This window comes from Podarcis filfolensis (genome assembly GCF_964270895.1).
Source record: "Podarcis filfolensis genome assembly, chromosome: 6".
Classification (NCBI taxonomy): domain Eukaryota; kingdom Metazoa; phylum Chordata; class Lepidosauria; order Squamata; family Lacertidae; genus Podarcis; species Podarcis filfolensis.
In genome coordinates, this window is record NC_139609.1 from 6,411,945 (window position 1) to 6,429,848 (window position 17,904).

The window sequence follows — 17,904 nt, forward strand, 5'->3', positions numbered from 1 at the left end:
ATGTTTTTAAGGGTTACTTTTATGGTATGTGAGAGTAGGAGTTACCAGTCCCTGAGGAGCTCACCCCCTCTGATTCTGCTTTAGTCATTGATCTGATTGGAAGGTCAGCCCAGAGCAGTGACTCACACAGAGACACCACAGACATCCTCCTCTAAGAGCAGAATTCTGTTTTGCTCCATTAGGGATGTGTGAATAATTAGATCACACCTAATGCAACAATCCACTCTCTGTGATGCTGATTAGAAGAAGACCCAGAGTATTGAATCATGCAAAGCACACAGGCAGCCTGCTCTGTGACTGGTTACTTTGAGCTCACAAGATCCTTTAATAATTTAATTTCTTTCACACTTTCTAAATAGCGTTTCCCTGCACATGGTTTAGAAATAACGGGGGTAGCTCTCTCACTGAAGTTACCATATTTGCTCAAAACTAATGCACACCATTTTTTGCCAAATTACTTTGTGAAAATTAAGGTGTGCACTAGATTTGATGACACATTTACATTTGCCAGCAAATACTTTTTTGGTTTCAAGGTTCTGCAAATTGAGATTTGAATTAGACTCGGGTAAATACGGTAATAAGACTTTGATTTTTTTTCCAATACAGCAATGCAGATCATTGATGACAACAGGCCCTAAGGGGTAAAATGGATTGGGAGTCCATCAAAATATTACAGGTTAAATACGGATTGTTATCAAAGGGGAAATAAAATTCAAATAAATAAAAGCATTACAAATAATATTATTTTCATACATAAGGGGGAGCCATAAGGGGCAGAACTAGGCTTCTGCCAGACTAATCATGTAGGTTAAATAGAACATTTTGAAGAAAATGTTGTATCATTGTAAATAAATAAGATATAGCATAAATAAGACCACTTTATGTAATAAAAGAAGGTAGGGGTGGGATTATGTAAAACAGTCTGTGACATATCTGTATAAAGAGGGCATTCCAGTCTTTGCCTGAAATATATCTAGTGAAAGCAAAACAATTTTGTATACAATGAACTGTATTTTTTTGTTGGATTTCTCCTTTATGCTAAGTGTCAATGAGAACATCATTGTTCACCTAAATTTCCATTAATCTGATTCATTAATCTGTGGGCAATTACAATGTGTGTCGCTATAAAGGAGGAGATTAATAAACCCTTGAAGAATATGGGTTTGTCTGCACCATCAAAAAATGGATAATGAAGCCATAGGAGGGTTAAGTGTCCGATCTTGCCCCTTAATTCTATTTCATAAAATGTTTTGTTCCAGAAGTACTGAATTATTAGGCAAACCCACCAAATGTGGGTGAATGTCCTTAGCAATCCACACCTCTCCAGCAAGTTGTATTGTTACTTTGAGTAATTCTACTCTGCGTGTGACTCAGTTACACACCACCTATGAGCAATCTTAAAGGAGTTATCCCACTAGCTGTACTTTGACTCCACTATTTCCTTTCTTGGGATGTGGGGCAAACACATAAATTATTTTTGTTACTGTCCAGCTCTTGATCTCGTAGCAAACTCCAGCCATTGCAGTAAGCTTGTTACCTGGATAACCTAGAGTCGTGCCCTGTTTACAAAGGGAATAAATGGCACACATCTTTTAAAAAGATAATATTTTTCATTAAATCACAGCACAGCATTTTGAATGGCCTTCTTTCAATAAAACTTAGCAAGACATTTGGTAGGCTCTTTACAATTAAATAACTTTTTTCCCACCCCCACCCCCACCCCGCTCCTCCACCTTCCCATTTCCTATGCTTATGTTACTGGAGCCTTTGATGGGGTGGGGCGGAATGTACCACTATCAGGGGAGGGGAGGAGAAAGATTGAAAATCTAAAATGCACATTAAAAATTGTTTGTTTGCTTGCTTGCTTGCTTGTTATTTGGGTGTCTCTGAAACTCTCATCTCTTATTTTTTTTTTGCCTCTGGAAAAAATTGCAGCAGAAAGTTTAACTTTCTCCTCTTTAGAATTAAAAAAACTAAGTTTTTTTTTCTTTTTAAGAAAATGTTTTTAAATCACAGCTATAGATCTTTCACTCCCTGTGGTGGTTTGGCTTTTCACAATCACCAATAAGATTTGCTAGACTTTCAATTCTGTTTGGTAAATTATTTTACATATTCCCTGCCTGCCCAAGGCTGTGCAAATGCCTTCAGAGTTTAACTCTTCACTATCATGGCAGATCTTAGCACTGTTCCACTTGTCTACAGCACCTAAACTTTGGAACTGCCTGCCTCTTGACATCAGACAAGTTCCCTCACTGTATTCTTTTCAGAAGCTGCTTAGAATACTTTTTCTTAGGCAAGCCTATCTAGACAAGGAGAAGTTACTTGTCTGGAATCTCTGTTAAGCTACTGTTGCTTTTAGTTATCTTTTGAGTGCTTTTATATACCTGTTTTTATCAAGAATTTTAATGGGGGTGTGATATATATGTGTGTGTGTGTGTGTGTGTGTGTGTGTGTGTATATATATATATATATATATATATATATATATATATATATATATAATATAATATATATTTGTAAGCCACTTAAGAGGTTGTCTTACAACCAAGCAGTATATAATTTTGTTTAATAAAGAAATCTAAAGCCTGAAAAGAACAGAACAAAAGCTGAAATTGTCATTTGAGATCATAAATGCAGTCAACTCACACATGCACCAAAACTGTGTTTTCCAGTTCTGTGTTTGAGCTTCTGATTTTTATTTTATTTTTAAAGAAAAATGTAAGCACTGGGACTCTTGAAATTCACAGCATACTGTTCTTTTCACCAGAACTCTTCTTTCAAATTGTTCACTGATCCTAATCTGAAAATTTAATGTGTTTGATCAGCTTCTGGTGCTGTTTTAATTACAGCTCTGTTTATAGTTTTTGTTTATATTCTGCCTGGCGGCTGTCAAGGAGGTTTTCATAATGGGAAATTCAGGGTGCCATATTCTGCCCATAGGAGTGAGTCTACTGAAAAACAGCAAGACATGCTTTTGAAAAACCCATGCATAGAAGTGGGCTGTGAATAAAGAATTGGAATAGTCATCAAAACCATTGCAAAGTAGGAAAATGATAATATCCTTAAAACAGTAGCAAAGCCTCAGACTTCTTTATTCCATCAACTTGAAAGTAAGCCCCATCAAACTATCTGGAAATTACTTCTGAGAAAACGGTCATTTAAGTTTGGAAGGGGCTGCCATTCTCCTGTAGGGAGAAATACAATTTTAGCCGCTCATCCATGCATCACGTCATACAGGGAAGAAAAGCAGTTATGTGCTCACCTGAACTTATTCAAGTTCCTGCTCGGTTCTTTTTCAACGCCTTCAATATATCCCTCTTTGTTCCGATATTGTGCAGTAAGCCCTTCTCAACAGATCTGGCATCTAAATTCCGGCTGCTACCGCTTGATCCGCGCTCCTCTTAACGTTTGACTTCGCGCATTGCCGTGGATTCACACGTGACAGGAGCGCGCAGCGCCGGGTGACTTTTCACGTGTGAAAGGGAGGTCGCGGAACAAAACCGCGGGCGGCGCTTTCTCAATCCCCTGACTCATTCTTTACTCAGCGTGTGGAGCCAGGCCTTGGGCTGATTAACATCCTATATGCCTTTAAATATGTTGCGGGGCGGGATATGGTTTGTTTTGTTCATCCTTGTAGTTTTTATTATGTATCTTGTGTTTTTTATCTTGTGTTTTTATGCTGTGAAGCACCCTGAGATCTTTGGATGAAGGTCAGTAAACAAATTTAATAAAGAGGAAGAAAGAATAGCAACAATAGTAATTTTATGTTGTGAGCCGCCTTGAGATCTTAGGATGAAAGGCGGTATATCATTCTTATTTTTTTATAATTTAAAAAATGATGATGATGCAGCAGCAGCAGCAGCTGGGCTCTAAGGTGCAGTAGCAGCAGCCTGCAAACCTAAGAAGCCGCTTGGCTTTGGATAAGGACTTGGCGCTCAGGGGCGGAGATGTCCCCCAGGCGCGCCTTGCCAAGGGCGATGATGGAGAGGTGCGCCCGGGACGCGTCCGCCCAGCCGCGCTCCGATCCCTGAACTTGCTGCTCCATCGCCTTCTTCCCCCTCCCCGGGTCTTTTTGAAAGGAGGCGCGCAGGGATTGGCTGGAGGGGGCGTGGCCTCCCTGCGGAAAGTGACGTCACGCCCTCTCCCTGCAGTGTGAATGAATCAAAGCTGCCTCTCCTGGACCAGCGCTCCTACGACGAGGAGCACCACTGCAGCAGCACTTTTAACCCAGGATACAGTCAAGCTGGGATAGCAGGAGAAGCCAAGGGGATTTGAAGCGACCAGGGCCAGCCTCAGCCCTCCTAGAGCGCCTGGAAGGATCGGCCCCGATCATACTCCGTGGTTTTTTTGTTTTTGTTACTGATCAAGATTTTTTTAATTTTTATTTTATTAAATCTATAGACATATATTCTCCTGGGGGTTTTTCCGTCCCCATTTTTTTTTTCCTCTGCTCGATACGTTTGAAATAAAATGATGCAAAGCTCAGCACTCACTACAGAAGGTTCTGTCAAGGGGCTTCCAGAGATCCTTGGTGTGCCAATGCAACGTAAGGAATTTTTTCTCTCTCTCTCTCCCTTTCTCGCTCCCTCTCCCACATTGATTTAATAATAAAGAAAACTGGCAGACTTAGGAGCTCGAATGGTGCAGGGAGGATTATTATAATAACTGCGCTGCCCAGATATGAAGAAGAAGAAGGCTAGGAGAGTGCGCGTGTGTGTTTATGTAGCGCTGCGCTAGCGATATTTCAAGGTTGTAAACAGGTGGGCTGGTTACTTTTCCTGTTTAAATAGCTGCATGGAGGTGCTTGGGAGTCTCTTTGCCTCACGGATAATCTTAGCGTTCAGAGCACCTCGGGAGGGAAGCTTAAAGAGGTTAGTGGTCAGAGAATTGGGAAGGCAGAAAGAAGAATGGCAAGTATAGGAATCAGGAATCATTTCAGCGGCTCGCAAGAAGTTTGCCTGAAGCCTGACCCCTCCTTTTCCTCTTCCAAGGGGCAAATAATGGGGGCCACCCCTCCCTCGTGGGGCCTCCATCCGAAGGGTATGCATGAGGGGGGGGCATTTGTTGCTCTTAAATAAAGTGATTGTTGCCCAGTTCCCCATCCCGACGCACTTCCTTCTCAGGCAGTTTTGTTTTCGCTAGGCTGCGTCGAAGGGCAATTGACCCCCCCTCTCTCTCCCTCCCCCCCCCCGCTGCTTACTCCAACGCTGTGGCTTTCTTGAGAGTAAGAGTAGCGGACACACGAACCGCTGCGAACTCATTGCACTGGTTATTTGTGCGTTGCTTTCCCAAATGCCATCCTTTTTTGTGTGCGCGTGTGTATATTTGTAGCCCCGGGAAGATGCGTGTACCGAGGGGAGTGTGGGGATTATCTGGTGTCTATTCTTAGACGTGCAGCATGTCTTTCGCGGTGTGCCTCTGCAGATAGATCAGGAGTGTTTACGGAAAGAGTTAGGTAGACCCAAGTATGTGCATATAAACGAGTACGAATAGGTGAGGGAGGTCTGGAGAAGTCAATCATGTATTTATTTCCCTGTGCAAAACGTATTTTCCCCAACTTTATCTCTTAATACGTATGCCGATGAACGGTACAGTATATATAGCGCAGCACCTGTCTGGTCGTATCCTTCCTTGTGAACCTGCCTCGATCTACCTGGCAACCCAGCCTCAAACTATATTCAGAGGTGAGAGCCACTGATTTAAAATGAGACCAGCGTCTAGGTAAGCAGCAGGCATGGGTCAGCTTGCCAGTTCTTCCCCTGAGTTCAGTGGGGCAGACTCCTAAGTGCATATTTCTTTCTAAGTCATGATTAGGATTTCAGCCTCCAGTGCAATCCTAAAACCCCCTCGCTCACTTATAAGCGAATAACTTATAAGTTAGCTTAAGTGAGTATGTTACTCACTTATAAATAACTAAATGCCTCGGGGCCGACTTCTGGGATGACGGGCATGGAATCAGTCTGTTTATAAAACATGTGGCTACTCCGTTCATCTATGAAGCAGCAAAATGCACAGTTTGTGGGTTTGTAATGTGTGCGTATATATTAAGTTGTCAAGCGGGAAACATGCCGATGAGCACACGTTTTGTGTGTGCAAATGGCAATGGTGATGTGTACCTTTTAAATGGGGCCGCCTCTAGAGAAGTCTCCGGACACAATTCAAGACTACGAACCTCATTACGCTTCCTTAAATTCCTCTGGCCTCCGTGGGCTCTGCAAATAAATAAATGCGTTTCAGAACGGGGTATGTGCGAGTGAGAGAAATTGGGGCACTGTCCACCCCGAGTTAACAGCTGTTAAGACCAGTTCATTTCAGTGGAGTTTATAATAAGACATGTGTTTTACTCTCTTTTTGAAAATTGCGGGACTTAAGAGCGTTCGACTTGGCTGGATCGTGTCCGCGCTCCTGTGTTGCCCATAATGATGCTGGAAAGGTCCTCTCTCCCCTCCCTGGGTCAATATGACATTGCTGGCCAAGGAAACATTCAGCTTGGTTCCGGTCATATGAGCCGTTGTAGCCGCAGAGCGGCGGCTGTTTTGCCAGTATGGGCCTCCTGTGTCGCCTTCGTTGGATGCACAGACGCGTTATGGATAGACAGATGCATGCACGCGTGCGTATGAAGTGGTCACCCTCCTGTCTCTGTATCTACGTTTGTGTGCACGTGTGAAGTCCCGAGAGAGCGGGTGCTGAAACAGATGTGCTCACGCGCCCTTTCCCCCTGAACGCACAAACACGGGACCCGCCGCCGGCGTGTGGCGGAGGGCTGCGCGTCTCTCTGTGTGCAGCGAGCAGGTGGTTGCGCATCTCCCGCTTGCTGTGAGCCCTCGCCTGCCCTTCCCGACTGCTGCGCGCGTGGCACAAGTGCGCTACGCCGTGTTCTTCGCTGTTCCTTTCTCTTGCCCGCCGCCGGGCTCCCCACTGCCTCTTGCTGCTATCCTTTGGCTGCTTTGGGCCGGTAAATCTACCTGGCTGCCTCGGAGGCTTTCAAAAGGGAGATCTTTCGTTTCAGAATTGAGCGCGGGGCAAGCAGCCCTCGGCTTAGAGAAGGCTGCTCCCATTCGGCTGACGCCGTATGTTTGGCATCGCCCCGAAGCTAGTCTGGACTATGGAGAACCGAAGCCTGTTCATGCATACTCGGAAGTAAGGAAGCGTTCCATGGGCCTTAGTGTTCCCCCGCCCCACGAAAATAATAATAACCCAGGGACTTAAATGCCGCCGCCATCCCTAAATCCTGTGAAGCTGGAGTGCTGCGCTCTGCATCCGGCACAATCCTATTCAAATCGACAGTCTTAAGTGTAGCCTTAAGCTGGGGGCACTTACCTGTCTGCGCAATGGAACCAATGTGAGAAAGTACACTCATTTACTTGAGGCCAAGAGAGTCTTTTTTTAAAAGCCGAATGTTAATTTCCTAACAATTTCTGTCGGTAGGAACATTCCGTGGCTTCGATCCAGAAAACCTATTAACTAAGACGCGGGCATCGTGCTCTAAGCAGCGGGGATCCACGTGAGGCCCTGATCCGCATGCCAGCCCAGCTAAGGCGGAGCAGGCTCCAGCCCACACACTTACTTGGGATCAAACCCCGTTGAACGCAGAGGGCCTTGCTTCCGCCTAAGCTCACACGCAGAGATTGGGCTGCTTTTGATTTCCCTCTAGGATGGTTTGATCTGCAATCATTCACGGCTCAACTTGCCTGAGGATAGTAGCCACGCACGCAAACAATATAAGGCATCCCTGTTACAAAGCGGATTCTTGCTAGGCCCAGCTTAAGGAACTGCCTTCCTAAAGGAACCAGAAAGACGCGCATTTCCTTTAAGGCGGGCTTTGGGAGGAGTACAGCCGATACGCCCAAACCACGAGCCTTTCCAGTACAGACCCGACTGGAAAAAGCGGCTAGGATCCCTCTACCGCTCCAGGACCACAATCCTCAACTCCGCTACTTGAGAGTAAAACTCATTGAACACAATAACTTGCTAGTAAACGTGCATGCGCAGCCCAGTACCCATGCCTGATTGAATACTCTGTTCCGCTGAGTGAAATGCGTAGAAAAATCCTAATGCGCATTTGGATACGCATCTTTGCTGAACTTGGCCTGCAACCCAGTTTGGAAAACTGGGGAGCTGGATGAACCCCCGACCTGTCGTGTCAACTTAACACCCCTCGGAATGGAGCTTGCCCTTCCTCCAATATTGGGGGGGGGGGACGGGACGGCGCAGATACACGGGAATCCAACTTTAGATTTCCACCTAGAGAAGCCTACACCTTAAAAAATGCGAAGTGGGGATGCGACTGCGCGTCGATGCAAACACTTGAATCCTATGCTTTGCTATGTGGCTCTTCCCCTTTGGCAAACTAGACTGTACCTCTTGCGGGAAAGAACCTTAAATTTGTTCTTTCGTCTGCACCCCATTTATCCTCTTCGAGGACTTTGCTCGGGGGGCTCGCCCGCCGGTGGGCCATCGAGAATTATCTTTCGGTTAGGCTCCCGTCCCGTTTTTATTCCTTTCCGGAGCTGCTGCTCCTATTTTTCTGAAAATCAAATTAAGGAAGGAAGGAAGGGCGGAAGGATGGAAGGAAGGGCTGACTGCATGCGGAAACATAGATCAGGAACTTGCTGCAAACCGTGTGCCCCAAATTTATAGCCTGGGTCACTGCTAGAGTATTTCTAATGGAGAGTCAATTGGTTTAATTCAATTAGGCCTAGAATATAACTCAGAAAGTCCGTTAAATTCCAATTATCTAACCGCTGGAGTGTGCGCGCGCGTGCGTCTGCATTCCCCCATTTCCCCCTGCCTTTCTTTCCATGTGTAGACAAACGTCAAAGTATTCATTTACATATTTATATCTCCCTGTTTTATCTCTCTCTGTCAACATTGGAATACGCAGAGGATTGCCCGCTCCTGGGCGGAGCTGGATGCTGTGTGCATTCAGTATTTTGGGTCGGTCCGCAAAAAAAAAAAAACCTATCCCGCGTCTAAATGCATTAAAAATAAAAGCACCATCTCTGCATCTCTGCGCGCGAGGACTCAAAGGCCACAACCCCGCACAGAGCAAGCCCCTGGAAATGGGTGTAGATGATGCTATCTCTTTGCCGACTAGGCCTTCTCAGGTTCCCAGTTTGTTTGTTTATTCCTATAAATGTTTGGGCTGAAATCTCTATTCCATCTCGAAGTGCCCATGTTCTTCCTAATCCTTCCGATTTTTCTCTCGGGACTCTTTTCCCCACGGGTTTTCTTCCCTTCCTCGATCCCATACATCAGATCGTGGGAATGTGTTCTTGCTTCCCTCGCCTCCTTTGCAAAGTCCCACCTGCCCAAATGCCCGCCGTGGAACTCTGGTCCCGGGACCCGAATACACTTTCTCCCCTCTCTCTTTCCCTGATTCTGACCCTGTCTGACAGGGGCGCGCTTTTTTAAATGGAGGGTTTTTTTTAAAGCATCTTTTAATTTTTGTTGGAGCAGGTGGGGGATTCTACCTAGGCGTTTCTGGAAAGAAGCAAAGGGCACCGCAAAGGCTCGGAAGCTCTTTGCCTAATAGAGATGCGTAGGCGTTTAACCTGTTAAGGACGCCTGACTGCCGTCACCCGCCGCCACGTCTGCTTTTTCTGACTGCTCCCGTTTTGCAGGGTCTGAGCACCCAGATGCCACTCAAATAAAGCATACTCCATTCTTTCCTCAGTATTGGGTGTGTCCCTCCACCGTCTCCTGTTTTTAAGAACAATTCTTCGCTCGGTGAATCTGTGGCAAAATGGCACTGCGCCTCTCACTTTACCTTCACTAATGGTCTGCGTCGTCCTCTTTCCCTGCGCACCCCAATTTTGGCTCATCTACCGTAATTCCATAAAATGCAGGGGTTTCAACCCCACCCCTAGCAAACAGGCTAACGCGAAGGAAGGGGGCGGATTTCCCTGTTAACCCAAGTTCCCAGGATAGACGGTGGTTCGAAGTCGAAGTGTGTTGTCAATTGCAAGTCAGTTGAGGAGAGAGAGGTGTTTTCTTTTTGTTTTGTTTTAAGGCAACTCTTTTCTCTGAACGGTTGACTAACCCATCACCTTTTCCGCCGTGATCCAGTCTGGAATTCACAGCCTCGTTAAAGTGGATGGGTTGCACCCGGATTAATAGGACGCAAATCGAATTAAATCCACGTTAGTTCGGATAACGTGGTTGTTTCGGAATCAGGCTATAAAATGCACCTTCTTTTCCTGTTAGATGTCTTCCTTCCTTCCTTCCTTCCTTCCTTCCTTCCTTCCTTCCTTCCTTCCTTCCTTCCTTCCTTCCCTCCCTCCCTCCCTCCCTCCCTCCCTCCCACCTCGACTCCCAATTCAGATTTCCCCACCCAGAAAACCGAATCTGGATTTGAGTGAAATTTGAGATAACTGAGAGGGTTCGGTTGCTTTGGTTCTCCCTCTCCAATGGTTCTGCGCGTTCTGGTTGTTCTTACTAGTGGAAAACGAGGGAGGGTGGTGGGGGCCGGGAGCGGGAAAGATCCAAGGTGGAATAGGTACGAAGGTGCGGGTCTTGCTCCGATTCTCGGCTGTGACTTGATCCGATTTCTTTGTCGAATGAATCTATTCTCTCTCCTGGGGACCGTAAGGAGAGAGACGAAGTCACCTCTTATCATGGGGATATACCCCTGGCCTCCTCTCTGATATCTTTTCTCGGCCTTCTCCAATTCACTCAAGGCGGGGAAGCGTCGTTCTCTGTCAACGTCCCTACCTCGCCTGCACCACGACGTCCGGAGACTTCGGTTTCCTGACCGGACTGGAGCCGCCTTTCCTTTAGGAGGGGGCGGGCGGAGAGGGCGAACTGGGCAGCCCGATCCCCCCCCCGCATCCCTCGAGACTGACTGGGCTATGATGGGGAATATCTATGTTGCTGCGTCCAGCAGAAAATCCTCTCTTTCCCACAGTGTCGAAATGTAACTTGAGTATGGAACCTCGGCGAGGAGGGGAGCCCAGATCTGGACCCAAAGGGGGTTGATTGTAAGAGGGTGTGTGGGTGTGTGGGTGTGTGTGGCGAAAGGCGACGCTTTGGGCTAAGACCGAAAAGACAGGTTTTCTAAATTCGGAGTGGAAAGCCCCGATTTCTCTCGCCTCCTTTGTCCGCACCGCTGATGTTTTCCATATCAAGGAGTTTTCTCTTCCCGAAATGGGGTTAGAATTTTACGCAGCCAGCCTCTGCACATAGGCACGAGAATTGTGCGACAGTGGTTATATATTATAATGCATTTTATGAATGTGGTTTTGTATAAAACCGTTTTTAGCGTGCCCTGCGCGTCACCATTCGTATACCACGTAGTGCAAACAGTTTTCTGAGCACTAAACACCAAAAAGTAATTGAAAGGAGCAAGTAAATAACCAAAAGTGGGGGGGGGGGGGGAGACAGATAAACAGGAAGGGAGAGGGGAGGGGTAAAAGTGCGGAGGGAGAGGCTGAGGATTGAAAATTAAAAGAGGATTTTGCGTGGGCTATAGAATACAAGCTTCTGGATAATATGTAAATAATTTGAATCTTAAGCTCGGATGGTAATGCGCATTTTCTGCGGCGCTCATATTATTTTCAGTGAAGCTTGCGCAGGAGAAAGGGCAGCGAGCAGGTGTGGGAAGCGCAGATTGGGGAAGTGTCCGAGGTTTCTTGTTTTCAACTGTCTGTACCCAGGGGTGCACGGAGACTGTAGTCGAGAGGTGGGGGGGGGCTGAATGTTTGTGCCCCATCGATTTGTTGTCGTGATGGGACCAAGTCCTGGCAAGCAGCGGCCTCTGGAGATGCAGGTTTTCTCGCGGTCTTGTTTGCGCGCCAGGGCGCGGGCGCCTTTTCCGACGTTCGGCTTTAATCTCTTTGCACGCGTTCCAGAGATCTCTCGCGGATTCCCACCAGCCCGCTTTACTTTCCGCGCGCGCGTAGCTGGGGACAGACAAATAGCCCTGTCTTCCCCTTTACCCCGACTTCCGCTGCCTTCTGTGTGAACATCAGCCGCTCCTGTTGGAGTCTGTCAGGAAATAAGCCAAACCTTCAGACCTTAAACAAAATACGAACACCCGGTTTTGCATTTAAGGGCATTTTGTTATTTTGCATCTAGGGGCATTTTTAATTTCGTTTAGCTGCACCTCTTCTCCTACACTGATGAGCGAAGAAAAAACAAATTACTGACACCGACTTAAAGGGTCTGGGTGTCTCTGATCTGCCGTGATTTTTGATGGCCCACTCTCTCCATGTCCGGCGGGGGGGCGGGGAAGAGAACAAAGCATTCCTGCATTTTTAAGATCTCCAGAAAATCAACAGCCTCTTGCATTTTCGAACCACTAATTTAAAGACACAAAAATGACGGTTTCCTCACTTTTCTTTACTCTTTTTTTTAACAGTTGCTGTTTTTGTGTGTGTGTTTTCTACAGCTCCAACAAAAATACAGCCATCCTTCCGCCCCCTCCCTCCAGTTGAGACAAATAGAAAACCATCTATAAAGGCGAAAACAACAACAACTTTCATTGCATTCTGTTGCTAAAGCAAATCTCTGCTTGGCTGCTTGCCTTGTTGAAGTGGGGGAGGGGTGGGTGTTGGCAGGATCTTAGGAAAGCAAAAGGCACCGGGGAGACTCGGGCCTTTTGGGGGTGTTTTTTGGGGTACCTACCTCCTTCGTCATTTTGGAAGCTCAGTGGAGAGAGAGGACGGAGAGACCCTCCAGTTTTAATCTCTCCTTCGGAATCTGCGTGGCTCCCACCCCCGTTTTCTTTCCTGTGGTGGGATCCCCTAGGGAGGGAGTGGGCTCTCCTAATTCCATTATATCAACTGGAGGAAAACTCGTTCTCCAGCGCCCTCCCTCTCTCCCTTCCCGTGCAATGTAATGCGCCGCAGGCAGCAGCCTCGCGTCTCCCCGCGGGTCAGTCTTCCCTTTCTAAGTACTGCGTTTTGTATAAATGGATCTTGCCACCGGTGGGCGAGCAAATGGCCCCAAGGCATCCCAGGCGCAGACCGGATTTCAAGCCGTTTGTTCCCAACCTTTCCCTGGAAAAACTGCGAGGTAAATAACGACAGCCGCCTCCTCCCGTTGTTCCTGGGCGATGATGTGAGTCCCAGCATTGGGCCAGGTGGCTGCTGCGACAACGTGGTCGCAGGAAAAGGATCCTCAGTGGATCGCCAGAACAAGGTCCCTAACCTGAGGCGTTGGATGCAAAATAACTACGACGCTTTTGTTGAGCACAACTCCAAAAAACTTAGTTTTTGCGGAACTCCAAAGCCGGCGTGGAACTGCATTAAACGGAATTAATTCGCATCACCTCCGCTCACTTAGCGTTGCACCTGGCTGTTGGGGACTGAGTCCCTGGCCCAGCCGTCCTCAGGGTTGCTATCTATACCCGGAGCATTTTCGCTTTATTTTGTGATGTTTCCCCATTAAATTTGTTCTTGTTTCGGCAAAGAGAATGAGTGGGGAAAGTTGCACAGCGCCAGTTTTTGAGAAAATTAAGAAAGATTGCGCTCCCCCTCCGCGCATCGTAGATGTGAAAATAATAACCTATGATTTGTGGTTTAGGAGAGAGATTGCTGGTGGTGGTCTTAATGCAGACACCCAGGGCAGGGTCATCACACCAGGTGCGCAGGTTTTGAAGGTTGTATTGTGTGGTTGGTGTTCTTAAAAAGAAAAAAACGGTGTGTGTTCATAGGCCATGGAAAGCAAAGACTCTCGCGAACCACTTTCAGCCCTCGTAGAAATTATCGTTTGGTGGTTTCCTTTCAAATGCGCCTCTAACCTCGAAAGGTTCTGCAACCTGAATCCGTGCAAAAAGCGGCATTTTGTGATGTTTTGGGCAGACCACAGCGCAGCTCTGTTCGTGCCTGCTCAGAAGCAAGTCTCACTGAGTTGAATGGGGCGTACTCCCAGGCAAACAGGCATAGTATTGCAGCCTTTAACTCCCACTGCGAAGGGTAAAATCTTCAGGAAGCTCCTGATCCGCTTTTCCCATGCGCTGAATTCCTATGGCAATATCGCATAGCAGAAGTTAAAACAATGCAATGTTGTTATTGTTGTTTTCCGTTGTTTTAAAAGGGCAGAAATTTAGAGCATGTCTTTTTCAGATCACTGAAGAGATCCTTTTCTATACATCTCTTGAGCCCTATTCTGGGCTTCTCTGAATTTGTGTGCTCTAGCCTCATATTCAGTGCGCGATCCATCCAAAGTTAATGGGAGTCCCACCGATTTTAACGGGAGAGAAACCACCACGTTCTTAACTTCTGGATTGAAATAAACGAAATTCACGGTTTAATGGCTTAATCATGTATACTAATTGTTGCTATTTATTATTATTTTTGTCACATCACCACTTTACTACAATTTGCTTCAAAACAATGAAAAACAGCGTTGACACAAGCCCTTGCAAAATTTACTGAAATGAGCACTTTGTATGTAGGTTTGTGCTGCAATTTTTGCTTTCCTCCTTTTCCTTTACCCCCTTGCTTTTAAAACATCTGGTGTGTGTGTATTTGCTTTTTAAAAATGACAGTACAGTTCTAACCCCTTTTTATCTTGCTCTCCTCTCTTGAAACACGCAGGATTCAAATCCATTATCAGACTCCCATCTCCTCTGTATTCCAGAAAAGCCTGTCTGGTTCAAATAACCAAAATATGCAGGAGTAAAATGAAAATAAATAAATAAATAGATACTGATGAAAGGCACATTATCCAGCCGTTGGTATGGGGATTTGTCCCTTTGTTCCCAGTATAGACAGTAGGAGAGACACTAGGCGAGAAAAGATAATTTAAACTTTAAATTTTTCTATGCTTTAAAGTTTAAGTGAATCATACCTTCCAGTGACACAGCCATTTAATGTACAACGATTTAAAAAAATTTTTTTTGGTGTATCTGGAAAGACTTACACATTTGCCTTAGAAGAAACCAGTCCAGTACAAGGGAACAGCTTAGCAATTTTATATACTCTCGTGTGTGTGTGTGTGTGTGTGTGAGAGAGAGAGAGAGAGAGAATCAAAATTCTGAGTATATATAGTATTCACTTTTGAATTCTGGAGAATGAATTTGCTTCATTACCTCTAAATGTGAATATGAAGGACAGCATTTATATGTGCCTTCGAGAGGTAATAAATAACAATATACATTTTGCTAAGTTACTGAGCTTTCAGTATTGCAGCAATTTTACAGAAGGGAACTAAGGTTAAGAGGCAGTGAATTAATCACCCAGTGGGTCTATGATGGAGATTAAATTTGGACCGGGATCCCTCTTAGCTTAGAACTCCAGGTACTGAATCACATTCTTTAACACTGCAGTTTTGAAAAATAGCGCACTTCTATCTTAGTGGACCACAACCACATCTATATAGGAAAATCAACTTTAAATTGTTTGACTGTTGTGACATTTCTCTCTAAGCAATATTGGGATTACTATAGCTGAGCATAGGGTGGGAGGAATGTGGGTTGTCTCCCCAACATAGGACTCCCAACTCTTTTGCAAAAATACGATTACTAGGCTCTCTTGAAGAGCAGCAATATGCAGTGAAAATATCAAGAATGTTGGACGAATGCATCTGTTTGGGACCCTAGGGCCAAGAAACAGGGTAGCCATTCTGCTTATTGTGGATGTGGGGACATGCATGCCAAGGACAAACTTTTAGGATTAAGCCATGGAAGTGTTTCCTTTATTTACCTGGTTTTGCCAAAGCGTTGCCTGTTGTGTTTAATATCTTAAAGGCTTTTCATGCTTGGCTCTGTTCTTGGATTAACTTCTGAAACATAGCTTTTATGCACACTTGTGTCTTCTTCAGAGGTGCATTGTTGTAACTTTTGAAGGGTTACCTGCATGCCTGTTTCTCTACTGAGACTTCAGATTTGTTGCGGCTGCAGATCATGTTTGTGGTGGGACAGGGTTGCGGGAGCACAGCTTTCCACAGGGCTATTCCAGGTTCCTTCCCTAAATGTTCAGCTTCAATTAAACAAAGCTATGAACTTAGCATTCTAGCCCAGGGCTCACCAATGCAGTGCTCTCCAGGTGGTGCTAGAAACCAGCTCCCCTCTGTCTCATCCAACATGGTCAATGGTTGGGGATGATGGGTGTTGACATTCAGCAACCTCTGGAGGTTACCAGTTTGGCTCTCCCTATTCTAGGTTCTACTGCTGTTTTAAGACAATAAAAGGGGGTGTTCCCATGTTCTGACAAATGAGCACAAAGCTCTAATGAAGCAGAAACGCTGTGCACTAAAAATGATTAAATTAAATGTACATTTTTTAAAAACTTAAAATTATGGGATAACTTTTAAAATGCAATGCATATCACCTTACATTTTAAAATATTTTAAATATAAGAAATAATTAAGAAACCCTGGTAGCTAACAATAAAAAAGCAATCCATATTCACCTATGTTGCACTGAAATGGGAACTAGATCTTTGGATGAAAGACAGGATAAAATAAAATCCACACATAACGAATTGCCATGGGCAATCAGAATACATGGGTCTCAAAATGGATACTGCTCAGGGATACAGACTGCTATTTTGCAAAGGAAGGAAACAAAAAACCCCCAACTCCCTAAAATACTTGATTTTCATTGTCTTGAAGTGGCGCCAGCTGATTTTTTTATTCAAAGTACCGTATTTTTCGCTCTATAACACGCACCCGACCATAACACGCACATAGTTTTTAGAGGAGGAAAATCCGTAGGCATGCCACCCGTAGGCATTCCTTCCATAACACGCACAGACATTTCCCCTTACTTTTTAGGAGGAAAAAAGTGAGTGTTATGGTGCAAAAAATATGGTACTTTAAATCACACCATGTTCTAGTAACTTTACACCAAATTAAACTGCTCAATGGGACCTTTAATCACTTTTGTTGCTGTGAAAAAATAATACTTAGATTTAGTTTCAGGGCTAGCCCATTTTGGTGTGGTGAAAAATCCCAACGGCATATTTCCTGCTTCCACTAATTAGCATGAGGCACAATCCATAGGGGATGTTCTCCTGTGCTGGCCTGATTGAAATGAACAGCAGCTGGGAAAACTGTTGCCTTACAGCATGATCCTAAATGCTTTCACCAACATGATCTTGGCCAGCCTTGGCCAACCTGGTGCCCTCCAGATGTTTTGGACTACAACTTCCTTTAGCCCCATGGATGGCAGCTGTAGTACATGACCTGTAGAGCCTACTGGGCTGGTGATGACTGATCCTAGCAAGCACCAAACACTTCACGGAGGCTTGTGGAACTTTCCAGGGAATTGTGTATCAAAGGCTGATTGCCCTCTTTGCTACTCTTGATGGCTAGGGGGTAGTGTTTTGGGTTCCCATGAGGGCAGGGAAGAGGTTTCATTATGTGCAATGGGTTGTCGTGGTGGTGATGTGTGTGTGTGTGTGTGTGTGTGTGTGTGTGTGTGTAAAGAGTTATTGCAAGGTTTGGAAGCCTGTTAGAACTCCATTTTATACAAACACCTCCCCAAAATAGGAAGGAGCGAAGTATAGTAGGAAATATTTCTCACATTGCTAGTTCAGGCTATCTGTTGTTACTTTCTTCTAGCATAAATAACTAATATAAAGATATATTTAACTGCTGCAATGTGACCTGAAATATAGGGAAAGGAAGGGAACGATGACACCCATTGCTTCATCCTAAGAGACCCAAAATTAATGGCGCCCCAAATCTACTGTCTGATGTAGGCTCACCTCCATTCAGTTCTATTTAGTCATGCAAGCATCTTCTGCACATAGTGTTTTCAAGGAAATAAAACATGCACCAGAGAAAACCTTTTGTATATAGCTACATAGCTAAATAAAGCCTGTCCTTTATTAGCATAGTGTGAGGGCACTCTTTCAGACTTCTAGAGTTAGGAGGATCAGTCTTGCTGGAAAGGTATCGATGAAATTTAAATCATGGAACAATGACTCTTGAGGTCCCTTCCGACCCTAGAATTCT

The 17,904-nt window shown here is 45.3% G+C and overlaps 1 protein-coding gene across 1 annotated transcript in view; it reads left to right on the plus strand.

Annotated features, from left to right (window-relative positions):
- Positions 1-4,470: 4,470 nt before the first annotated feature.
- The window catches only part of LHX4 (LIM homeobox 4), a gene marked incomplete at its 5' end in the record, with an annotated part of 75,555 nt that continues 62,121 nt past the window's right edge, over positions 4,471-17,904 (plus strand). The window contains one exon of the mRNA XM_083621641.1: positions 4,471-4,546. Coding sequence (XP_083477767.1) covers positions 4,471-4,546 — 76 coding nt within the window. The remainder of the gene's footprint in view (positions 4,547-17,904) is intronic.